This window comes from Numenius arquata, chromosome 8, assembly GCF_964106895.1.
Source record: "Numenius arquata chromosome 8, bNumArq3.hap1.1, whole genome shotgun sequence".
NCBI classification, from domain to species: Eukaryota; Metazoa; Chordata; class Aves; order Charadriiformes; family Scolopacidae; genus Numenius; species Numenius arquata.
Window position 1 is genome coordinate 4,317,360 of NC_133583.1, and position 27,200 is coordinate 4,344,559.

General features: G+C 40.9%; 1 protein-coding gene across 4 annotated transcripts in view; it reads left to right on the forward strand.

The window, feature by feature from the left end:
- Window positions 1–27,200, forward strand: part of PDZRN3 (PDZ domain containing ring finger 3) — a 141,341-nt gene that overhangs the window by 96,101 nt on the left and 18,040 nt on the right. For 2 of the 4 annotated variants that reach the window (XM_074152853.1, XM_074152854.1), the window contains one exon: window positions 26,873–27,126. In XM_074152853.1, coding sequence (XP_074008954.1) covers window positions 26,873–27,126 — 254 coding nt within the window. Of the gene's footprint in view, window positions 1–12,801; window positions 13,092–26,872; window positions 27,127–27,200 lie in introns of those variants that run through there. The other 2 variants (XM_074152856.1, XM_074152855.1) reach the window with 2 other exon arrangements.

Genomic DNA, 27,200 nt, shown 5'->3' on the forward strand with positions numbered 1-27,200 from the left:
GAAATGAAAACAACTTCAGAAGGAGGAAAGATTAAATACAATCAATCCATCACCCTACGATAAGTACCAGGCTTTTGGAGTTTTAATGGACTAAATAGTGTAATGTGTTTGGTTTGGTAACCACAGAGTTTAATCAAGTATTTTGAAATTTTTAAACAGGAAATGGCCTTTTCTCCAAAGGATATACACATTTGCAGGGCATAAATCAGCTCCTGAGTCCCGTGGATCCTGATCTCATGGTCTTTACCATGCAATTAACTTTAACTCTTTTTTTTTGTGCAGAAACTCCCGGTCATTCTGCCGGTGTCATGTGATTTGATGAGTTCTCACTGTTGTTTTTCCATCGTTTTGTTCTGTTCAAGCCCTTGCCTCAACGCTGTTCCTCTAAACCACTTTCAGGCTGGGGATCAGTCACACACCCCACCCCGGGGTGACCTTTGGGAAAGGGGGTGCCACCGGAGCAGCTGGGTGATGGCAGGGCCATTCTCTGCCCAGACCCCCTGGCAGAACGTCACCGTCACAGCCAGCACTGCCACCACCATGGCCCAGTCTCATCTTCTCTCCCCTCCTTTCTAACCCTTTCCCAAAGTAAAGGGGATCCCCAGCCCCGGCTGCTGGTGCGGGGACGGGAGGGCTCACATTTAGAGCACCGAGCACAGTATGGGGTTTATTTAACACTGTACAAATGTCACATTTTAGACAGGAGAGCATGTAGCTATGACAGCTGTCTTTTAAATTATGCAGAAGAACAAGCTGAGGACAAACACAACCGAGCGGTGGCTTGTTAAAGGCATCAACTGAATATGGCAATGTTTATTCCTTCAGAAAACCCACACTATCATTTTGCAATAAAACCAGGTAAAGCTGTAGGTGCATGTATTTTCCGAGCTGCTTGCTAGATATCATGATATAAATACTTATTACCATCATAAAATATGCACGCACACTCACACACATATATCTTTCTTCTGAGATCACTGATAACTTCTCCTTTGCCAAAATGAGACGGAACGTTTACAGAACGTGTATAGCTAATATACCCACTCACGGACGACTTTTGAAAAACCTAATTCATAAATTATACATTAAGTTAGCAACTATACGTGCATGCATCAACAGGATATTATTATGATGAAGGCGGCTATCTTTTCCAAATGTAGGGGACACATCAAAACACTACTGAATGACAAGCAGAACTGGGAGCATTTTCAGCAAGAGCTTAATCAGAGGCTAAAAGAGTGCTGGGAATCCCATTCTCTCCAAAGAATCGGATGCCGCGGAATGTAATCTGTGCACAAATCCCCCAGTTTACAAGCAGAGGATCCCCACAGACTATTGGCCCCACCACCTCCTGCACAAGAAATATTTTCAGTGTTAAAGCTTAAATTTAGGAAAGTCTTATTATCCAAAGTTGTTTTCTTTCCCCCATTCTAATTTAAAAAAAAATAATAAATGAATGTTACAGTGAGGAAGAAAACAGGAGTGCAGAGATAGAAAATGTTCGAAACAGTCTCAAGTAAACACTGGAACTAAATGGAAAGTGTTTGAAACATAAATGTTCTCACGTAAGTTGTGGGAAAGGTTTTCTGAAGCATTAATTAAGGGAGACATACGCGATACAGGGAAGTGTTCATGACTATACCTGTGATACCGTATGGAAAAATACTGGAAAATACTAAAAAAGATAAAGTTGTCTTCCTCTCTTCGAAAGTAGAGGGTGTTCTACTTTAACTCTCTCAGATGAAGAATTGCTGTAAAACTGCACATGAACAAGATACTACTTTGCTAAAATGCTTGACAGAGATGCAAAATAAGCCAACAAACTGCTGGAGAAAAACAGTTGAGCCCTGAACACAGCGTTGCTGTGATTCCAGATCCTTGTCTCCTAATGATACACCAATGTACACAGACAGCTTCTGGTAGGCAGCTTTCACAATAAAAATTATAAAGCACCTGAATAGGGTTAATATCAATGATAGCAGGGAAACAGACACACATTAAGATCCAAAAAAATATTGAGGATTTTATGATTTTTTTAAAAATGGGAAACACATTAAAAACCTGCACCCATGGGTGGAAGCGTTTGAGCTAATAAAACTGTATTTTAGACTGTAACCTTTTGTAGCTTTTTTTTTTTCATTGGCATTTGTTTTCTATTCATTTGCTTCCTTAGTACTGTCTTCTGTGGCATCATGCCACCATGACCAAAGTGACAGACTTTTGTCTCTGCTGGATTAATCAGTGTGTTCTTTGATCCATAACATATGCTCCTAGTAGACATTTAGCATCAACATATTCAAGATTTGTGGTCTGGCAGTTCAGTGCCTGATGTTAACCCAGCTGATAGACAGTTTAGAGTATTTAATTTATTATTTTTTTTTTATTGAGACCGTCTTTTATCCATAATAGATCATAAACAACAGGATAAAATAGGGGATGTTGAATATTTGGGTTGATATCTTTGCCTTCCTTCCCCAAGGACAGGGGCTGGGAACACAGGGAGGGTGATAAGAAGTTTTATTTCCTTTATGTGCTGTGTGAAATCGTTAAAAACTTTTGTCAAAGGAAACTGGTAAAGGGCAGGGTAAAGAACAGAAGGAGCAGGTGTTTTTCTTTTAGTATATCAATTAAATAAAGGATATCAATTAATGGGATTCAAACTATTTAATTATTTTTTCATTGAGAGGTGTAGCACGTGACTGATGGCTCAGCTACTCCTTTACCGATCCTACTGCTATAAAGTGCTGCATAATATATTGCTTTTTACTACGTCGTGCACAGATAGACATGGCAAGTGTAAAATGGGATTAAGTGCCCTCAAAACAGTCTGGGCTTGAAATTACTCACACGAGGATGATGTCAAAACTCCCTTTGACTTCAGAAGGTGCTGAATTATCTCCTCGTCCCCATCCTCTGCAGCACACAGGCACGTCCCTCTCTGTGGCCGACCCGTACAGGGCCCCAAAACAGTATGTGTAATACAGAGGAGAGGGGATCTATTTTTTTTTTTTTATAAAGCACTGTCCTGCCATGAAGAATTAAAGAGAAAATGAATGGAGAAACCAAATGTCAGCTGCTCCCTCAGACTTCAAGGTTCAGGAAACTCTGCTTAGTGGGAGTGGGAAAAGACTGGCAGGCTGAAACGTAAGGGAATAATTGTATTATAAGAAGATTATGGGAGATTATTTTTCTTGCGGGCCCCAGATTTCTGCAAAAAAAATCCTGAATTGCATCCTACAAGGCAAAATTAATTCACCCATTCCTCTAAACGACAGGGGTTTATTAACTGCGTATTCATTTGGTGTGCGCAAAATTAAAAATGGGCTCATGTTACAAAACGTTAGGTGTATCTTTCTTTCGTTTGACAACATGGAGCTCAATGTGATTAACAAGGTGGCGAGAAGCAAAATAATTGTTTTTTCAATATACAACCCCCATAATAATTCAGAAATCAATATGCGTCCTCGGAGAGTTTCCCCCAGCAGAGGTTTGGTGGAAGCAGGGTGGCCTCCTTCATTTCCTCCTGGACGGGAAGCTCTTGCAGCCCTGGCTAGTCTGGCTTTTTTTTTTTTTTTAATCTTTAACTATAACCACTGGGACTGGAATCATAGCTTCTAGTGGCCTAGTATGAATATTAATAAGACACTGGGCCATGGAGTTCCTTGCTGATTTTGACAGTTTAAAGGATCAGTTAGTTAATTAGAAGATGACATGGCACATCGCATCCCTTGGCTCCATCCTGCCTTCTGTCTCCTCTTTTCATTTGCTTTTTTGACATGTTAGATTACATCATTACTTGTAGTTTCACTTGTTAGCCACACCATGAAATGAGAATATTTTAAGCTGTAATTATTGTGATTTCTTTCCTCCGCTAGGAACATGAAACTCAAAGAAAACACACAGAAACCTGAATTTCAAAGACTTAGGAATACGTGCTTGGTAGTTTATAATCTTCTAACTACAGCCAATAAACAGAAAAAGATTTTAAGTAGCACAGAAAATTGTGTTGATCATCATACTGGCAACCAATGTAGTATTTTAAGTAGGCACCCCCATCGACTGTGCTTTATTTGTGAGTTACTTAACGCTTTCATAGGCATATTTCTCAGAAATCTAGAGTCTCTTTCCCCAGCCCTGAATTGGTTGTAGACATGTACATGCAATCCAGTACATTCATTGCATCATACTATCCTAAAAAAAGCATGAGTTTTCTATCAGCACCATAGTCAGAACAGACAAAAATAATGTGAACAGAAAGCACAGTACTACCCAGGAGCCCTCTCATTTGGGGGAACCACAAAAGATGACGAAGATGGACAGGGGATAAAAAATTTCACTGAAATATTAACTTATTTCTCAGCTACACCTGATACCCTAAAATAGACAAGCCACAATCCAAAACACAAATAAAAAATAACCTGCAAAGCTACAGCCATACTATAAATCATAAAAACTTTCAAGTTTTGTATCCCAGTGTCATACTGCAGGTAGCCATTAGGACAAAAATTCCAGACCCGTAATAGGACTTTGGAAGAACCACAACCACTTATTTTGAGTTTCTGCATCGTGGAGAGCCCGCGGCTCTGGGGCTTCGCTGGCAATGACAAGATTAGTGGGTGAAGGCGCCTTCCAATAGGAACCATCATTTCTGGGTTATTATTGGTATTCATCACTGTGTCTGATTGCCTGGGTCCTCTCCCATTTCTTTTATCAAATGTTTATATTCGTGTATTCATTTCAATACTATTTAATCAATAGTGGTTATCAGAATATGTATTTTGAGGGAAGAAATTGCAGAGGAAGTATATCTGCATAATAACTCTATGCAGTTAGCCAATACAATAACCTATGCAGGTAATTTATTTTCTTCATTAAGTTAAACGTGTAACCTCCCATTGATTCACAGGGCTTCACAGAAATACGTTGCTAATACCAGGTGGAAATTGCTTCTATTGCCACTGAAGATAAAGTTAAGTAACGCTACCTGTAGAAGGAGCAAAGTTGGGAGCTGTGCGCTCTCCAACGACAGAATTTACTCATTGAACTAGAAATCCTTGTTCAAGGTGAACCAAGTTAGGCATGAAAAGTGTCCTTCTCGCGTCAGAGAAGGGATTAACGCTGGAGAGTGTCTTTTATCAAATCAATGTTATTGCAAAAGTATTGATTTCATAATGAAACAAGAAATGAACCAGCGTCGCTGCAATTTCATAGGCTGGGGAGATTATACTGTAAGGAGGATAAATGGAAAGCAAACACCACACTATATTGTTGCTGTATTTCATACGCTAAACAACACAAACCCGCGCACTCAGCCCTCGGTTGGACCTTAGCCCTCTTCTGTATTCCTCACAGACTCAAGATTATGGCTCGGTTGGGGCTGGGAGAGCAGCACAGGCCCAGCCTGGCTCTGGGGTGGAAACCAGTCAGAAACCAGTCCCTGTGTGCCCCTGTTACCCTTTTCTCTTATCCCATGCGGCTCGGCTATTTTGACTGCACTTTTGCTTCGCGTCCTGCGGTTGCTGCCGGTCCCTCTGCGTGCCCACAGTGGAATTAATCACACAGACCAGTTCTGGAGCTAACGCCAGTCTCCCTCAGTAGAAATGCATCTCTCCCAGCTTCAAAGAAAGAAATAAACACTTACATTTCCTTTGTTCCTAAAAGCCTTAAATCCCATTTCATTTGAGGTCTGCTCATCTTCTGGGTCTTTTCTGCATAGGAGCTCTAGCCAAGAATTAGCAATCAGATTCCTCATTGTCCACCTGAACCTAGAAATGAACACAAAGGCAAACATATAAGCAACTTTTTTCATTTTGACTGCCATTTACCATTAATACTTAATATTCCCACATATCCTTTTCATCAGACGGTTAATATAAAACCTAATGAACCATAGACAGCACTCCTGTTTTGCTCTGTTTCAAATTAAATGTGGAGCAGTAAAAACTGAGAAATGAAAGTTAATATCCTTTCAAATAGAAATGGCTTAAGATTCCTATTATGAACACAGTAGATAAAATGCAAAAGTAAGAGAAGACCGTGATCCTTAGCAGGTCTTGGCAGTTTCTGGCCATATATTATTAAGCATTATTCAGCTGACCCTAAGGGGAGTTCATCTGGAGACATTAAGGTCAAAGAGTAGAAGCATTTGGACACAGTCAAATGGATTTTACACCTTTGTATCTTTCTGACATTACTGTTTTGCTTCAGCAAACTGCCTAATATCAGATATATCCTACTGGGTACCTTTCTAAATCACTGCAATTTTCTTTGTCCCTGGGCTACAGTTATATGATCAGGATCCAAAGCTATCACAGACTATGATATACTATTTTACTTGCTCGTTTGTATTAGAATGAACTTTATTAGCTTTTGGGCACGTGTCTATCAGTTTTAAAGATTAAGTATTATGTCAATAGTTTTTACGCAGCGTTCAAGTACACTGAATCATTTTGCTTTCTCTGAGATTATTAAAAGTATATTATCGCTTTTACAGAAAACATTTTGATTTTAAAATGAACCATCACTCACAGCAGTCTGTGCTTACCAAAGCTATCCCTCTAAAGTGATATTTCACAGCAAAATCAAAATGGGGACAGATGCTCTGCAAGTAATTTTAGATTTGAGAGCACGCGAACCTTATAAACACAAGTGTATAACTAACATTTGACTCCACACTCCTGTGCTTTCACTATCCACCTTCTTCCTTTAAATATTCTTAATTTTCTATTTTATATCCCTGTAATTGCTAACAATAACCACAGCACTTTTGCCATGTGAAAACTGACAATTTGTGCAGGCTTAAATTTGTCGCTCTTCTTAAATAGAAACCATCCAGTTAAATAACCTGTAAAAAATTACAAAGATGAGCTTGGCTGTTCCAGTATCAAACCCAGGAACTCAAGGATGCTTTTTTGCAAGGAAGCTGAGGTTTCAGCTAACATGAAAGAGGCTTTTAGAGCACAAATCCAGCCTATAATCAGATTTTCTCATTTCCTTGCCAATCTTCCGTACTTTTTGGGTTTGTGGTTGATAGTGGCTGAGTCCATTGTGTGTCAGGAATGGGAATATGGAGGAGGAGAGCACGTCGGGGATCTGAGCTGAAGAACAACTCTTTAAAGCGTGATCTGCCTCCAGGTCCCTCACTTGGGCTTTGCTAGGCTTGACGTATCGCAGCTGGTGATTTCAGGGCTGGTTTATGATTAGGTGAAAGAGCTCTCCCTTTTTGATTAGTTCATTCTCTGTCTTCAGTAGCTAAAACCCTGTTTCACCCATTTCCACCCCAGTGTCATCCCTGTAAACCCAGTGGTTCAGGGATTGCCCTTTGTCTTAATCTTCAACCAAGACCCCTTGATCGAGCTGTAACAGACACCCGAAGAGGCAGCCCACGGTAGGAGGAGTTTCGTAGTCCCTAGGTCAGCTCTTAGCATCCCAATTCTCCCCATCCGAAGGTCTCAGTGGCATATTAAACAGTTATTTACCCTGTTCTGACCTCATCATTTCTGCTTCATGAAAGACTGAATTAACACAATAGCGTTCTCGTATCCGCTGGCCTTGCAGTGCTTACAGGGATGTTGCTCTAATGTCCCTATAATATCGCTGTCTTTCTCAAGTGGCGCAAATTAAAGAGATATCAGACTCCTTAAAGAGCTTAGAGGACAGAACAGTTCCTTCAGTGGTTTAACAATAAATATCATTTCATTTAAGTTACTTCTGAGGATTGGAACTCTTTCAGAGATGCTAAGTGGAGCAAATAAGGATCTCGAGACTTCGACATTAACTGATGGGAATAAAGCCAAGGTTTTACATTTGCTTTCATATCCTCTCTTGTGGTATGTTTTAGTTTAAATATTTTGGCTCCAGTCGCGAAGCTTCCAATGCATAGGCAGATTGCTATGCCCACATGCAAAAAAAAAATTACAGAATTGAGATCTTTTCACTGTTATATTTAGAGTATGTATTCAATTGTTGTGCCTACACAATGCCATAGAAAATCTTGGTTTGGTTTCACATATTCACAAAGGACTTTTTAGAAGGGTATTTTTAAAGTAGATCCGCACTAATTAAATGTATTATTAAGAAGCTAACACTTCACAGCTATCGGTCGATTGTAGTATTGAAAATTTGCAAATAAACACAGAGAAACAGAACTCAATCCGAACACGTTCTCAACAGCAAGGCACTCCAGCTTTAATAGAGGTAACCCAGTGGCTATAATTAAAAAGCACCCTACCACACTTTGAAAAATTCCAGATAACTTACTTTAAAGTACAGTTGTGTAGCACAGCTTTCTTTCACACCACTCTATGTAATTATAATCCGTACGGTTTCCTGACTTCTGTTTATATAACACGCGAATGTGAGAATTATTTATAAAGTCACAGCTGGTCTCTTTCCTAGCCTTTGTTTCTCGCAGGTCTTAAATATTTGTAAAAAGAAGAAAAGTAATTAAAGTATTGATACCTCAAGCAAACATTTCCCCAATCGCACTGCTGAAATAGGAATCGTTTGTTTAAACAGAACTTGCTAAGTATATGTACAAAAATATGATGTTAAATAGTTACTACGTACTAGGAAAGCCAACTTGCATTTAAAGAAACAAAATAAACAATGCCAAACCGTTACTAATATTGCAGTCAGCCCCTCAAACATTAGGAACTCCCAGAACCGAGCGCAATGGCTTGGTGTTTGCCCAGATCTGTGAAGTAGCTCTGTGCCATCTGCTCCCCGCACAAAGGACATGAGTCTATTCTCGCTGGTGGGAACTGCTGTCGAAGAGCCAACACTTGGCAGCGCAAGTCCTTACCCTTGAAAAGCTGGCAGAGAGCGCTTTTTAGCCTCTGAGTTCCCTAATAACGCTCCCCTCCAGGGTGCAGGTCCCTCGCGAGTGCTTTATTTCCCTCTTTATTCTGAGTCACCGTCCCGTGCAAACGGGCAAGACACCTCAAGTGTGTCGGTCTCCAGTGGGTTCCCCTTACCTGCCAACACCTCATGGGCTTAATTGTAAAATAAATCAAACATTTAAATAGCAAAATTTATACTAGGCTTGTAGTTACGAGCTGAGAGATTGTAGGGTGTAACTAAGACAAAAGGCTTGGTCTAGATGACCTTTAGAGGTCCCTTCCAACCCAAACTATCCTATGATTCCATGAAAAAGCAGAAGCAGCCTGTGGTCTGTGGCAGGATTCCCTCCTCGCCATCCCCCACCCTCTGCCCAGGACACCCCCCTTCCCGGAGACGGGAGCAGCACCCAGCCCTACGTGGTGGCCCACGCAGCCTGGCCTCCTCTTCCTTGGGAATTTGGACACAAAAACCAATGTCTGGCAGTGGGAGCCAGGTATCTTCATAAAAGAGATTTTGCAGACTTGGTCACAGTTAATCAGTCAGGGAGCGAGTAATCTAGATAAATGCTAATGAAAGGCCTTGCTGGCACCTTGTGCATTCAAAGGCTATTTACTATTGTTCCCAGTCAGCTGGCTCCCTAACTTCCCATTCACTCTGGATTGCTCAGATTCAGCTGGGACCACTCTAATATTCACATTACTCGTGACAGAAGCCATCCACTCCGCGTACGTTTTGGTAAGCTCATTATCTGTGGCACACCGTGAGACCACACATGACACGTTGTTATGGCAGATGACAGATCTCCTAACGAGCTGCCTTATCTGGAGGCCAGTTTACCTCCAGAACGTAGGACGGTCATTGACGAGGGTTCCTGTAACGCACTGGGCTTGGTACATATGTTATAAAGCAAGAGTAATTACACAATTAACACCCGCCCCATCCCCGACAGCTCAGGTGGCTCTTTCTGGCTGCCCAGGTCCAGCAGTGAGGAGCACTGAGAAGGTCTCTTTGTTCTTGATGTCAGTCTCCAAACTTCACAAAGAGCAATTAGGAAACGGAACTGGCCTCGTCACACCTTCTGGTGTCCCCCACCAACCTTCTTCATGATGGAAGGAGTCTCATAAAAATTAAACTGAAAACTCATAGCAACTTCTTACTCAGAACGTGCAAAATGCAACAGCTTAAAAGCTGACCAAATTTAGCAGATTTCACAGGGACAACACAAACCATCCCTGTGCCAAACTTCTAATTTCTGTTTCAACTTATGTTGATACTAAAACCTTCTCGAACAAAACATATCTGGAATTCCTTAACATGGGCAAACAATGGATTTTTTTTCTGTAATCTTACTCTTGGAAGTTTCTAAAGCACTTGGGCTGAAGTGTAGCAATAAAAGCAAAAATCAGCCTTGGACAATGCCCAGAATACAAATTTACAGGCCAAATGTTTAAAGTTTGGCAAAATACTGTAAAAACTAGGCTGTGTTAACCTGAGGCAGCGCTACCGTTTCTGCCTGTGAGATGAATAGAGAAATACGAATTAGATTTCAATGACGGCAAACACCTCTGCTGAGAGGAGCGCTGGCCTGACAGCCGGGCTCGCTTATTTACCCCAGCAACCCCGCAAGAAAGCCAGCTGCAGCGTCAAGCCACGCTCTTCGCTGCCGAGCAACGCGCTCGGGCTCCGTTCGCTGAAGAATCCCAAACATCACATTTATGGGATCCCTCCACTCTTACCTCAAAACAGCAGTCTTCTGCTGGACCGGCTCTCCCGGCCTGATTTACGGATTATCTTTTTGAATCAGAGGAAACTTTTCGAAAACAGGTTATTGCTGATCTCAGTGGCATATTCTAGATTTAATAAAAATTATCTTACGTAGTGTATCATGTTACTATAGGAAAATAAGAAATAGGTGCATTTCCGTCGAAACTGGAAATGAAATATCCCGCCTGTTTCTGTTTAATTTCTCATCAGATTCAGCTGCATGCTATTTCTGAAACCAATTCCTGACTCAACTTGGCCACCTGAACTGAACAAGAACATTTAAATAACAACTAGTATTTAAGATGAAACTTAACTGCATTTTTAAAAAAAACCCATAGGCAACATTTTTGAAAGTTTTACCTTAAGTTGCTTAATCAAATTACATCACCAAAAATTATCTAATCAAAGCCATGAATTTTTTTACAATTTCAGTAGGGCTTTTTTTTTTACTCAATTCAGTTATCATCATCATCTTCTCTGCTTTCAGGGGACACTAGTTCCCTCATGCAAGAACTTTCCAGTTGTTCAAGATGCATAGCCACTGACTGTCAACCAGCTTTGGAAAAGCCCGTAGCGTGTGGTTGAATAGAAGCATCTCTCACCAGGGATGGCATGAATCTTTCTTCAGCTTTGAGGGGCCAGCAGTAAGATCCAGGCTACCTCTGTCTTGCTCTAACCTTGCAAGTTCTACCACCGTGGCTGTGGTCATCTACTTGTCAGGGAAGTGTCACATCACAGCACAGGGATGGAGTCCCCGCCTGTTTTCAGGTGTTGGGCAGGGATTTGTAGAGGTCTCCCTTCTTTCTTTTCCTGTAGGTGGGTAGATTTTGCTACCAAAACACTGTCTCAGAGTTAAGGGACCCCCTTCTTGTCCCAGTCTCTATTTATTATAGCACTAAAACATACGGACAGCGTGAACTGCATTTCAGCAGCTGATCATTTTAATGCAAATTGTGAGTGGGTACAATGGTAGCAAAAAAGGTCTCCTACAAGATACCTGTGTACAGAGTTTGGACACAAAAGCTGCAGATGATCCTTGCACAACACTTCCATTGCCATCCACAGAAACTTGCCAAGCCCATAGTCAGAAACCAGTTAGAGAACCGCAGGACGAGAGCCAGCCCCTCTGCCCTACAACGCCGGTATGGGAATTGGACTCTTGGTCCCATTCCTACCTGCTCTGGCATCTTCTCTTCTTTACAGCCAAACGAATTGGCATAAAGAGTATAAAAATGCACACTTTCTGAATGCTTAAACAATTGGAAACAGTACAGTCAATCCAAACTCGTAACACAAGGCAGTGTTTCCTGCAGACTGGAAAATATCCATAAAGCTTATGACCTATCAGTGCTTTTCTAGTTCGTTGGGCAGTTCACTGATGTTTTATGCTTTACATGGATGGCACAGGTTCAGCGTGGATCATGGCACTCAAATACTGAATAGTCATAAATGGCCATACTTACTTTATTGTATATCTTTTTTATAATCTGGTGACGTTTATATTTTTAATATAAAAAATAATATGTGAACCTTCAAATAAAATGAGAATTAGTAGCATAGATGGCCATTTTTCACTTGGTATAAATATTAATCTAAAGCTAATCTATAAATATTAATCCAAGAGACTCTTCTCCCCCCCCCCCCCCGCCCCCAATCCACATATATTCACGTATATCTCTTCTGCTCTCTAGCCAGGTGCTAAGGCTGCACGTAGGCTTTCAGGGACAGAGGTGGCCTTTCTGTGCTGTGGTTGTTAAACGCCTGTTTCAATCACCTCCTGCTGTAAAACCGAGCCTCTCGGATGCACCACGCTAAGAGAGTGGAAAAGAAATGCTGCCCAGCGTATTCCACTTTGCCACAGCCACTGCTGAGCTCTGTACCATCGCGCTCATTTCAGTGTGACTCACATTTAAACTGTACTTCTAGCCTGCTTGAATATGTTCAGAATTATCCTGAGGGACCGTAGTAAAATGTAGTCGTGTTTATTTGTAATTGCTACAAAATGGTTTACAAAATTGTTAGTGTCTTTTATTATCCCTGCTACTGGAGCACTTGCCTGTTAATTAGAGAAATTTCAGCTGTCATAGCTGGCAATTATAGCTTCTGTATCCCTGTCTGTTATGAATAGTCAATGAGAGCTGATTAATATGCATGAGCAGCAGTATATAGGGTGTGCTGGAGCCGAGTGCCGCAGCCGGCGCGGCAGAGGGAGTGCTGTGTGCTGCTGGGGAAGCAGGGAGAGCAGGGACGGACGGACGGAGCCCCCATCCTCCCCAACACCCCGAGCCGTACCACTGCCACCACTCCGCTCCCACCCCGGGCTCTGGAGGATACCTCTGCACGCACATGCTGGCTCTCAGAGACTTCTCTGCCTGCTCCGGTGAATAAGGAAGATTATTTCTGCCACTTACTTAAACATGGGATGCAGTTTGTGCACTCTACAGAAGCAGGAAGAACAGTACAAGTTACTGTATGAAGTTTGTCAGGTAAAGAATTAGATTTCCTTTCTAAAAGCAAATGTTCCTTTCAGGCTTGTGAGTGCTGTTAATGACAGGGAACATGGAATACCAAAAACTGCTTGTACAAGTGGAAGTGAAAGGGGTTTTTGCCTTATTTGATATATGGATGATAATGATCAATGTTTTTATGATGTACCTTCTCATTCACACTTGTGGAACATCAAATATTTAAATGTATACTATTACACATCAAACTTCTTACAAAAATGTGCCTCACAAAACAGGACTCTGTACTTAATTTTTCCATTATGTATTAGGTAAAATTTCTTGGAAAGGGTCACGGCTTGGTCACACACTCCTTGAACAAGTTAGGAAAGAGGGGTTTGTGTCTGTTTATGAGTACTTTGTCCTGTGCAATGCATTCACTCGGTGCTTAGTCTGGTCTTTAAGTGCCTGTTCCTGCCAGGGGAAGTTGATGCTGGATGTTGTTGTAGTTTTTGCACCTCTGCACGTGTAAATACCAGTTAACAAACAGTTAAAACTGACAGCAGATTAACACTACTACTCTACAGATCTTTATACATCAAATTACTCATATTAAGCATCTGATAAGTTTTCTAAAAATGAGATAACACACTAACCTCTATTACAAAAATGTTATTTCCTGTTTTTATTTCCTATGGTTTTGTCTCTGAAATGTCTCAATCTGTCACATCATAAGATTTGGACCAAACCAGCGTGATGGATCCATGCAGAGCGATGGCCAGGCGTTTAGGGACACGCTCCTGCTCATCTCTAGAAATAATCACAGCAGAAAGCTTATGGTAAACCCTGGAAAAGGTGAAGTGGTTTCTCTGTGCAAACACTGCAGATAAACAGAAACTACCCAGATATTCCAGCTGTACTTCACCTCCTTCCCATTCCTAAGGCAGTTTAGAAAGTGACAGTTACTCCCAGTCACAGGAGTGACATTTCCCAGTGCTGCCGCCTCCTGCACTCGCCGGCAGAGGGAATTGCTCAGCGGAGCACGGGAGGGAAAGAAATCCCGTGTCCTCACTGCGTTACCACCTGCATCTGATCCCAGATACTGATGTCACTGACAACAAAGTGAATAAAATATGGGGGCTGGGTGTTACGCTGGCAGGGAAGTGATTAAATTTTAAACACATAGTTTTGATCTCATTCTCGCTCCCTCACCCGAAGGACACTGATGCTTTGTGGAAGAAAAAAAAACTTGTGAGAGCAAATAGGAAGACATGGTTACCGTCATTTCTCTTTATACTAACTCACTTCCACTTGCTAAGCCGCTATGCATGCGATGGGGGGAAGAATTTTAGAGAAAGGTAATCAGATTTGTTGGACATTATTCTGTACCAGGAACTAGTTTCAGATGCTGCCGGCAACAGCAGAGCTGGTGCCAGGGTCTTGTTTCTGCAAATCCTCTGTTCGGATCAAGCAGTGGCCGTGGCAATAGTTACCTGTGCCCTAAGGTCGCCAAGTTTTCATGCAGCCGGGGTTTAGGGACTATCAGGGAATCGCATTCAGAAGTGCAACAAGCGGAACAAACTGAGACAGGAAGAAATTAGGAATATGTTGATTGTTTAGGAAGCTTGCACATTTTTTGTTGTGAAATGAAGGCAGCAGAGAGCCTTCCTGCGTAAGTTACTGACATCTGACAGATGCAGGACAACATTCTTTAAATACGTGTCCTTAAAATCTGCCACAGGGACAGTCCCACCGATACCCGAGATGACTAAATGATCCGGTGCTGGCTGCAGGTGCAGATCCCTGGCAGTGGTTTGGGTTTAGAAATCAACCTGCAAAGTGCTGCAACCTCGTTCCAGCAACGTGTGGAGCCCAGAGCTCAGCACCCCGCCTGAACTTTAAGCATGGAAGTCCTTTGGGAAACATGGTTGGAATATCCTCAGCTTCCACAGAAGCGAGAGGTGCATGTAATCCTATAAAACTGGGATTTCTAACATAGTAAAACCTGAATTATTTAAGACTATAATCCCTGATTATTCCAGAATATATATTATCATGCAAAATTCTTCTAACAGGCTACTACTTTGATTTCTCTGGTGGAAAGCAATTCTATAGCTTAGGGAGTACATCCAGATAATTAAATGTCACTGTAACTATAAAAATGCATCCTCATGTAACCTACACATAAGAGCAATCAGTTAAAATTTAACGGTGAGGGAGATGAAGAACCATTTTCATTTAAAATAACCAGATATAAAAGACAGAAGTTTCTGAATATGCTAGCAGTAACAAATACCTCTTACAGTGGTTTTATTTTGTATCATCCATGTAACCCTAATATCATGTGACAAGATGACACTGCCATTTCTGAGAAAAGTAAAAGAAGCTTTTTTTACAGTCTGACTTAGACAAAATTTGCATAATTTGGGTTTAGGAAATATTGAGTATTGTTACAAATAAATCCCCTTATTTAGCCTTATTTTTTAAAAGTTCATGACTCTGAGATGTAGGAATTCAGAAAACACTTGCAAGAATTAATAATAGTACATAACTGCACTTTCTCTATTAGGCCAAGAGCTTTAGTGTGGCTGGGAAATTAATGCTTCAATAAATTACAATTCCAGAAGGTCCGGTACGTCTGGCTCCGTAAGTCCTCATAACAGAGAGCACAAAGAGGATCAAATATACCAGGGCTCAGGCTTTATCCCTTCCTCATCCATAGATAATTCAAAGAGATCCTCTTCATTAAGGGCTTTGGCACATTGCCTACAATTTCTTTTTGGGCTGCTGTGAGCCTAATGATGCAGAACAATGGTCTTCCCTCTTGTTGAACACATACCTTATTGTACCTTTAATCACATAATAAAAACCAAATTAAGACACCTCGTCATTAAAGTCTATTGTAGCTGTGCATATCAATGCTTTGTATTCCAAATACAAAGGGGACTGTGGCAGCTTGAAATCCTGATGCAGAACAGCATCACCAACGATAAGTGTGTTTGTGGCAGCAACGTGATCTAATATCTTAGATGTGTCCTGAGATTTACTTCCAGTTGCCTGCAGCATATGAAATGAAGCCATTGTATGCTATTAAGATTTTGGGGTTCTAGTTAAATGGAAATTTTCTTAAGAAGACTTTTAAGGCTGCGAAAGTGGAGGGAGAAGGGGGATGAAAGAAAACCAGAAAATTGGGAGAGTGTTTTAGGCCAGTTTTCCAGGTTGCTTTTCTCAGTATCATCAGCTCTTACACAAACAATAACAGAAACAAGGGATTTCTCTTTGAAGAAAATTCCTAGGGGACCAAAAAGTAATTGCCACTGAAGGAAGCTTACAGAAGAATGAATCCTCTGAGATAGAGCTTTTGAGTTTGTAAAATAGAAAAAAAAAAGATTAGGACCTCAATTTAAGAAACTTTCTGAGCACCTATTTCACTTTAAGCACGTTTACACACAGTTTGGGAGGTGAGCACTCGGTGAAACCATTCACTAAATAGACACTTAGTATTTCCAAGGATAAGAACATAGTGTTTTAAATCACAGATGACTCTTAAACTGGATGGGCAATGCTCAAAGCTGTTTCCTGGGATTCAAGATGATGGAGTTCATCCAATTCTCATGGTGGGAAGATATCATATAAACAACCCATCAAAACTGGCACTTCCAGCTGAGGAACCATGCGATAAGCGAGTATGGAGACTAACCCCCCCGCCTCCAGGCCGTCCCTCCAGAATAAGGATAGAAACGCTGGCAGGAAACAAGCTCACGTTGCCGCTGCCCTTGCTTCAGATGATCTGAGGTCAGAATATTTCTGCCTCCCTGATTGTTGAGCTGGCACCTTTCACAAATACTAAAGTTCACATATAAATAAACAGTTGATGTAATGACCTTTTAGTGTTTTCAGTAACTTCAAAGCCCCGTTCACATGCTTCGTGGCCTGGCACGTCTCTGAGCCAAGTAAAAATGAAAATAGTGGGCAAAGTGGATTTGTCTTTTAAATCAGACTAAGATAGGATGCGGCCAAGGTTATGTAAGCCCCAAGGTCAGCATGCAAACTGCTGTGCTAATGAGAAGCCGGTAGTGATGAGGAACAAACCCACGCTCTATTTCACTGGCAACTTCCAGCGGCATCACTGTCGAGGAGACTATTCCTGCAGCGGAACTCACACACAAGACCAGTTGCACTGAGCTGATCACCGACAGAGTTCCCTGCGCCGTTAGAATTCCATTCGCATGTTTAGACTTGCAAAAATTAGACTAAAGTAACCAGTCATTAAGAAAGCCTGATTCAAGGAAACAGCCTAACTGGACTTAAACCTAGTGAGCAATGATGCTATCCTAAATCAGGGCCAAAGTGGAGCTTGCCATAATAAGTATTAAGGTAAAAAAAAAAAAAAAATTCTAATCAAAACTGTAAGATTTGGGAAACAAAAATAATTGCCTCCATATTTATGCTTTTCACACCCTCCCATTTAATTGGGCAGCCAGAGAATTAGTTGGTCCACATTTCAGTAGTTTTCCATGTTAAGACCAAACTGGTTGTGCCAATTATAGCAAACTGGTCTACTTGAAATCCACTGTGTGGCTTCAGTTACTCTGTGTGTATGCTGTGCTGCAGCTGAAATTAAGGATAGCGTTGAAGTTATATTCTGTCACTTCACTACCGTTAAACTTGACCTCACTAACAGTTGTGAACCAATCACACTTACTTCAAAGTAGGCATGTGTTTGCTTAAACGAGATGTTAATTCCACAGGCTTTGTTCTAGACAGGGTTTTCTACTGCTGAATTAGTTCAGCTGTAGAAAAACTCTCCTTGACAGACTGGAGACTCATAATCTTCAGAAAACTGCCCTTTAATGATTGTGGCGCCTGTCTGTGGCTCAGAACTCCCCTTTCTTAATTAGACATTTACCAGAAACTGGCAATTGAAATTTTCCTCTTCACTTGATGATGAATAATGCAGTGCCTCTGTTAGGGTTTCGCTGGAAGATATTCTTTATTGCATGTTAGAGGAATATTTTGGTCGTTAAAGGAACGTAAACAGGATGTGATATGAAATAAACAAAATGCCTAATGGTCACCTGTGATGTAAATGGATAATTGGACCTCCTGTGCACCTGAAATCTCTTACTGCTTCATAATCTTCCAAAAATCTACAGTGCCTTCCTTCTTTACATCGAGCAGATAAAATGCTTATCCATAGCGTAGCTTTATTTGGATTTTTTTAAGGTGATAAATGATTGAAAAGACGAGTTTTGTACTGCTTTACACTTATACATCTGTTTAATGCTATAAAGCAGGTGGTAAGAAGTCACAAGGGAGAAGGCAGTAGGGACAATCACTCTGTGCTTTTCTGTCACATGTCAGACACGGGCTGGGAAAAAGGAAACATATGGAGTAATGAAAAAGTGCAGATTTAATAAATGTGTTTCGTTGTGTTCATTAATAATGAAACAAAAGGTCAGGCTTCACTTTCAGTAGGACAGGACAACTCTGCGTTTATACGTAGATTGGGATTGTTCCTTATGGACACTCGGTAAATGTAAGCAGATCCAGCTGGCTCTCCAGAACTCCAGAGCCATCGAGGATTTGACAGGATGGTGGCAGAATAAATAATATAAAATATACCTAAACTTTAAACAAGACTACAACAGTCACTACTTTAAACAGTGACTGTTGAAAGAAGCCTTCCTATTAACGCAGCACATCTTTAGGCAAAAATCTAGAGGCTACCACTTAAAAGAAAAATGGTAAACATCATGGCGGTGTTTTCTTGCTTGTGTCAATCCCATGATAATTCTGGACGTGGCCATGTTGTAGGTGATTGGACACACTGGCCACTGCCACAGGAACTGGACACTTCTTCATTTCATTTCTAATTGCTGAAACAGCTTCTGACTTTACATGGAGACACCACCTTAGCTGCATTCGGTAGCACTCCATTTCTCAACCACCACCATCAGCCTCCTTGGGAACACTTGAGAAATAAAATGCTTCACAGAAAGAGTAATTGTACAATCAGACTTAAAATGAAGGTATTTTTATCAATAGCACAGTATGAAAATTCTAGACTGTGTGGGGAGCAGCATGAGCTGGAAGGGTAAAGCGTTGTGGTTCGACTTCTCCCTACACAACAGCTTCTGAGGTTTGTGTTCTTCAGCTGAGAACACCGCTCAGCTCTCGAGACAGATGGCTGGAGATGACCAAACCTATTCTGCAGATACCAGGTAGCTCCTAAAGGAGCAGGGCCTCTTATTAATGGACCCACTTGGATCTGTCACTGCTGCTGGGTTCCCGGATAGCAGCACTGGGAGTTCTTTCCATCTTTTCTTGGCAGCAACTTCAATAATCTCTGCAACACAGATTATCTTCAGAGCCATCCACAGTTGCTCTTTCCCTGTCTTACATCATGGAGATGTTTGTGGGAGAAGGGAGGGGAATGGACTCAAAAACTACAAATGGTGGGCAGCAGTGCAGGAATGGGAATGTCCTGAATTAAAATGGTCTTAGACCCAGTGTCTTGGAGGTGAGTGTTCAGGTTTCATTTGTGGTGTGCTCTTGTGTGACCTCGGGTGGATCACTAACTTGGTTTGTGTTTCATCTTCTCATCTGTACCACACTCCTTCTGCCTTTTTGGTTGGAGCAGGCTCTCCAGACGAGGCACCGTCTTTTGTTCTGCGTTTACACAGTCTGATATGCTACTAAAATAATATTTGTAGTATTTTAAGGCCTGATCTACACAGCAACTTATACTACTCTGATTTTAATTGAGGTATATTGTTAAATATTGCTAAACTGTCAACTATTTGAGCTGTAGGTGGTGGGAGGGCACAGCAGGAGAAGACTCCCTCCAAGTATGTCTTACTCCTACACCTTCTCAAAGCACCCTCTGCCTGCCACTGTTGGAGAATTTAGCTTAAACTCATGTAACGTTTACACCCTCAACTAAATAGATTAATCTTTTTACGCTCTTTACTATCATTGTGCATTATACTTGTCATCACATGATATAAATGAGACGTTATCAGTATGGCAACCCCTCTGTTGACGGCAATTACGTTCTTCTGGAATGACAAAAGGCGAGACGACTGAGGACACCAGTCAGTCACCCACCCGCCTGCACAGGGACCCCTTGCTACAGGATTCTGCATTTTAAAAGTAAATCTAGAAACACACAGCTTTTACAGTTGGACTCGATGATCTTAAAAGTCTTTTCCAACCTAAATGGTTCTATGATTCTAAAAATAGGAAATTGTCATTCATTAAAAAGCTTTAGTTTGCTGTACCAGACCGGCACGTAGACAGTTTTTGCCTCTTGAGAAGGTCGAGAGGGTTTTGGGGTAAGGCCAGAGCAGAAGCAGCCCAAGGTGCCACACCAGGGCAAATCCAGAGAAGGAGAGAAAGTGGGTAATTGCACTTGCTCAATTCTGCTCATTAGTAATTCATGATTATTTATGGCTGTCATTTGTACTTCACTCAGAAGCATAATTGATTGGCTCCCTCTGGGTCATGCCACTGACACGGCGGAAAGAGCCATTAAAAAGGGAGGGCCTGTAAACTTCAGTGTGTTACATGGACCAGGGTTATTGAGCCATGAACAAAAGATACGCAAAAAGATCACCTGTTTAATGCTGACAAAACATGAAAAAGTGTTTCTGCATTGATATAAAGTCATTCAACACGATGAATGCATATTTAAGAAAATTGGGCTCCCAGTAAACTTTGCTTATAGAGGAAGTACAGGACTGTCAGGATCCCCAGCATTAGCCTAAATCTGTTTTCATTGAAGCAAATGATAAAATTCCCTGTGGTTTTATTTTGAGTCATGATACACAGGAGCGGAGCCTGAGAATGCACCAAGAGCGGGCACATTTTAGTATGCTATATCCAGTACTGGGGCTGTATTGTTCATACGTAAATGTGCTAATTACTAGCAGAATAAAAATTCCTTTATTTCAAGGGTCTTTTCCCAAGATTTTCCATTTGGAAGTTAACGGTTTGGAGAACAAATGTATTCTGTACTCTTAAGTAAAGAATTTTTATTTGGTCTTAACTGTTTTGTCATGGATGGCTCACAAGGCAGAAGGGAAATGCGCACACATGGAAACAGTCTATTACTAAACAATATAATTCTGGTTTTTTGAAAAAGAAAGACTGTCCATATGAGGGAAATAAAAGAGGGATTAGATGGAGCTGCAAGAAGAATTAACCTATATTTTCAACCTTCTTTCTCCAATTCCTGAGGAAAAGGGGGTTTAGAAAATGGGCTTTTTGCTGCTCTAGTTTCTATAAAAATCTTTAAAGTTCTCCTGCTTTTTCTTAATACACAGACTTCTTAAGAACTTGCTAAAGAAGTGAATCAGACCATAAAGAGCGTTTTAAATGGAGCACAGACGTCTGTAGTCTAACAGAACTAGCATTTTTATAGTGCACTTCCCAAGGATTTGCATGAATTTCTACAAAGAAAAGCTGCTTACTCATTCTTAAGCAAAAAAGTTTTTTTCTCTGTGACATTTGTGAAGCAGAGAAGAACCAACAAGCCATACAATGCATACAAATGTTTACCATTCATGACGTTAAACCCATATAAATCAGTCTAACTTGATGATGGAAATATAATTTTCTTTTACAGAAACCCTTCTAGTTGCCGTTGTGTACCACCAACACCCAAAACCAACGTTACACACTATTTCAGCAAAAATAAAGCACAAAATAATTATAATTACACACAGTAAACTCTTACACGCAGGGATTTTCTGGCTTTCTCAACCTTTCAGTTACTGCCAATGTCCAGAGTTACTTCATCTCTGCTATTGCCAATGATGTTTGCGTGGGCTTGAATGCCAAACTCCTACATTCACTGAGAGTCCTGCCTCATCCTCTTCTGCAAACCCCTCTCCAGCAGGGCCCCACGTCACCTCTCCAGGTCTGCAGGGCTCAGGTGGGAAACTGGGAATCGGTTTGAGGACCATCTTTCCTGTGTAAATAACCCAGGTGTGTGAATTCTGCTGTCACAGGAGAAGAGAAGAACATGGGAAATGGTAGTAGCCGAGAGGAAATTTTGTCTGTGTAAACAAGTGGCACATTTTGGTATACCTGAAAGCCCCCAATTTATGTCTGCCATCAACGAAGTGGCAATTAGTCTTCTCTACCCACCCAGAAAAATAAAACTCCTTTACCTTGCTAAATAATTAAACAGCAGCTATTGATAAAATGACATTTACGGGATGGCACAACCGTGTACTATCTTATCAAAATACCTTCCTCATACCTCAAACAAAAATAAGAACATGTTTTCTAGGAAGAAAGTACAATTCTGTCATCTCGGCCACAGCTGCGGACTCCCTCTGACCTGCACAGGAGACGCAGCCTTGTCCTCCCAGTGGGAAGACTGGAGGGCTCCCAGTCTCCCCACCTCAGGAAGATCTGGCCTGAAATTAGCATCTAAACAGTGGCAGTTGGCTCAGGAATTGCTGGAGGATACCAAATCTCCCAGGAGAGTAATTGTTAAAGTAGAAGCATAAATATATGGTATAAAACAATGTTAGATAATCTGTCTTCACAAAAGGTATTTCACTGTGACATACATCCAGATCTGATTCGCCCATCACTGATTCATTCCTTCTCCCTCTCTAGTGGCCATGTCTGTTGTAGCATCCTATATTCTATAACGTATATGCATCCAACCTTAGATGATGCATGTTCATAACTTAATAAGTAGCCTGTCAGCTGCAATAAGTAGCTACCAAAGCAAAGAGAGATTTGAAAACAGACTCAAGAATGCACTCGGGTCTCACCAAGACCACATCCAGCAAGATCCAACTGCCCGTTCTCAATCTCCACGGTAGCACTCAAACTTTTCCAGCCGCCTTCCCTGCTTTAAGAAGTTTGGTCGTAAAGTATAGTCACATTGTATTTGTTCCTTTCACATTTAACTGTCATGGGCCGTTCTTCAGCAGTTTCACCTGATGTTTAGGGTTCAGCAGTGAAGTTCATCTGCCGCTTCCACTTTCAGCTAGATAGCGCATATATTGCCTTTTCTTTTTTTCTTTTTATTAATTCCTGTTTATTTTTCTCACCATTTACTTCTTGAAAATAGGAATTAACGAAAGCCCCAGGACTGAAATGAGAGTTTAAGACATCATTTCCCTGTATTTGTTTGGTGGGACCCTCCATTTGGATCTGTCACAGCCTCCCCTGTTACACCTTGTTGCATCATCTCTCTTTTTCTCAGTTCCAAATATACATCACATTTTATCTTGATTGATCAGGACAGGATTTTCCTTTCCATTGGCAGAGTTTGGTCAGGCCAATTCAGTGCTGATGGCACGCTCGGCTTCATAACATCTTTATAAGATCTTGCTCAGTCAGAGCCTGAACTGAGGCATTGCAAAGGCAAAACTCCCTGTGACTTTAGCGAGCGCTGAATCAAGCTCAAGTGACTGTTTTATTTCCATTCCAAGTATTAAAAGAAAACTTGCAGGAGACACTGCCCTCCCAGACAGGATTATGCCGTGTTTAACAACAGATTTCTTGCTGTCTTTCCAATGTAGGTTTTAGGTAGCGTGCTCTCTGCAGCCTACTTCTGTGCAAAAGAATATAATGTATGGTGTATATTATAAATTACTATACTATAAATTAAAATGCTATAAATACTATTCTGTGATCATTACATAATTTCTGTTTAAAAAAAAATCAAGTGTCCCTTCCTGATTTACTCTACAGTTTCAATTCAGGGTAGTTATCTGTGCGTGTCATGTAGTTTTGCTCTGGCTCCATCACAAATTTCATCGAGGTCCATTCAGTTCAGTTTAACTACAGCTTTCTCCTCCACATTCCCTGTTATTTCCAATGCAAAGAAGGTCCAAATGCTAAGCATTTCAACATTTCAGACAAGTTAATTTATCCATCTTTTGTGCCATGAAAGATCCCATTGTCTCTGTCACACGGCGTGTAAGGTTCTTAAGAAATTATGTGCATTTGTAGGTTTTGGCAGTCTTCTGAAGCATTCATATGCATGGATTTTATTTTTTTTTTAGTTATTTCAGATGTAACTCTTTATAAGAGAGAATTTTGCTGAGTACAATTCAGCAGCATTAGGAATGAAGTCTATGATTATAGAGCCACTTTTTTTTTTTCTTTTTTTTTGTTCCCAAAGTGGAACTGTGCAGATATATTTATTGGCTTTTAAGCACTGGAAATAACTGTTTGTCAATTGTGACAAACTTCCAGAGAGAAACTAAACACCTTAATTAATATAATCTATTTGCTAAAGTTTCAGAAGGACTCAAGATTGTCTACGAGTGCTAGTTCTACACAGATACCAGAAATCAGGCCATTGAGATCATCCCAATATATTTTTCTTCCGCATTATTTTTGTGCTACTAAAAATAAAATACCAATACCTGCTACTTTTTCCAGACCAAAAAAAAAAAAACCAACACAAAACCCAAGGCAAATTGGCTGTTACACAAAAGACTTGAGCACAAAGATGTAGAAAGCAGCTCACATGAAGTTTCCTGCTCAAGAGTTATTCTGAGCACATTTCTGAAAAACACTACACATTCTGCAATTTAGATTCTTTTATTTTGATCGTTTGTTGAATTTAGTTGTACAAAAAAAAAAAAAAATAGGATGCACACAGCAAAATGTGCAACATTTAATTTGCAGCAAATAATAAAACTCTAACCATAATCAGCATTTCCTTTTTCCAGAGAAAACATTACACTGAACTTAATTTTACAGCTGTACAAATTGTTTTAAAGTAATCTGCTTAATTGGGCGAATTAATGATATTTAATTTGACCAGGCCAAACTTTACACGCTGTGCGTTACTGTGAGCAGTTGTGGTCAATACGAGTGTTTGTGTAATGAAATCGTGACGCTAACACCTTCCAGCCTCCCCTGGCTTAACAAAAAACCTGGTGTCATCGCCTCTCTTAAGATAAACCAAAGATGACAGGGTAATAAGTGTTATGTGCACAAGGTAATTCAGCAGGAATTTAGCCTTTTCAATCGATTCTTCGCTGGAGTTAACCCTCTTGATTATCACCCAGCTTTTTGCCGTGGGCAATACGTTAAGTACGGGCTAAATTCAGTTACTGTGCTGAGTTATGTTACTCATTCAGTTGCCCCACCTGCTTTAATGGGATTAAACATGGCAGAGAACAGCCTGAACTAAGCGCGATCCAATACAAGTGAAGATAGCAGAATCTGGACATGTATTTTAGAGTTTTCAATCATATTGAAGTTAATGTGGCAGAGTCACCATGTTAGTGTACATTTCAGACATGTACAAAAATGATTAAATAAGAAAGTAGTAGCCACCACTAATACCTGAGGTTAGACACTCTTGCATCTATGTCCAACCAAGGCAATTATTTTTATGCCTTGGAAAAAATATGCTACACTTCCACGCAGAAGGCAACAGCTTCCACTGTGCAACCCATGCCTCTGATACAGTAATGTGATTTACCAGCTGAATAGTGCGTGACTGGAAATAGCTGTGTGACTGGAAGGAGGACAATTTAAGACATCATTCATAAAGAAAATAGATAAACAAAGCGTGCTCCTTGATGAGAAGGACTCCTGTGATAGAGGCCCTCGCTGTCGGTGCCAGTGGCATCATCAAATCTCAAACTGGAGTTTATCTCAACATCGCAGCCAACGCTTGCCCCAGTCCAAAGAACACAGTAACAATTATATGACAGCACGTTGCTTTAGGATCCTAATTTCACTGAACAGCTTTCACTAACGCATTGCTCTGGGCAGCTTGTTTCTAAATGTTTCTTTTCATTGGTATTAAAATGACAACAGTTTGCAGGTTAAAATAGGATAAAAACTTACTGGAGTTAGTAGTGGTTCTCTCTGGTTCTGCATAACATAGTTTTTTGCATATGAGCCCAGAGACTTTTGGATTTGCAGATGTCTCAGGCTGAATTTCAAAAGAAATCTCCGTCTTGGGCTGGAAACAGCAGGAAGTGGGCAAACATTCAGGCTTTTCACCACAGTTGCCATTTTTCAGTTCATGACAAATATGACCTCATCTTTTTCACAGCCTCTGGGTAGACTTAGATACTTATGGAGGAATTCATTAGAAGCCATGCGAGGAGGGAAGTTGAGCAGGAGTTGAACGCAAAGCCAGAGTGGGCTGGAAGCGCTCAGGAGCTCTCTCTGGCTCGGGAAGGACACTTCTGCTTGCCAAGGGTTTGAAACTGTGAACCTTCTACCAAAATTAAAGGCTTCATCTGGGTTTCGCTGCTGTGAAGAGGAGCTTCACTGCTCTATTCCTTATCTCATTATAGCGATCCCAACCCTATAATGCAAGTTTTTTATTGCAGTGAATGGGTAACACCACAATGTTTAATATGAAAAAGTGTTTATCAGACAAAGATACATAATATTGTAATTTCAGCTCGTGTCCCAGTAGTTCTGTTCAGTAATAGGGTTAAAAGATTTTTTTTTTAAAAAAAATCAACAAAAAACTAGAAAAATGACAGGAGAATTAAGAACTTGTTTTGTTTGAACAAGGGCTGAGGGGTTTCTAATCTGGAAGAAACAAATGGGATGTTGGTTTGTACTTTAGCTCAAAGAGTGAGCCCAGTAAAATCTACCTACCAAAATAAAAAGCTGAGCACAGGATTTGTGAAGTTACTGTAGTGAAAGGGGAAAATGAGATGTGTAACATCGCATAAATAGTTCCTAGTACTTGCTGTATGTACCTTTAGATGGAAGCTGAGACTTTCAAATTAACCGCCAAACCCAACAAAGATATCCTCCACCTTCTGACTGTTTCTCTCAACGCTTCGCTTGCTTTTTCCCCACAGGTCAATGGGAAGGATTTATCCAAAGCAACGCACGAGCAGGCAGTGGAAGCGTTCAAAACAGCCAAGGAGCCCATCGTGGTGCAGGTCCTGAGAAGAACTCCCCGCACCAAGGCCTTCGCTCCCACTCACGAATCTCAGCTGGTGGATGTGGGCACGCAGACAGATATCACTTTTGAACACATCATGGCTCTGAGCAAGATGGGCTCTCCTACTCCTCCCGTCTCTGTGCTGGACCCCTACCTCCTACCTGAAGAGTAAGTAACGGTTTGGGAAGCCCTCAAAAATCCTTGCATTCCTTAATGTGGCATAGAATCATAGAATTGTCTAG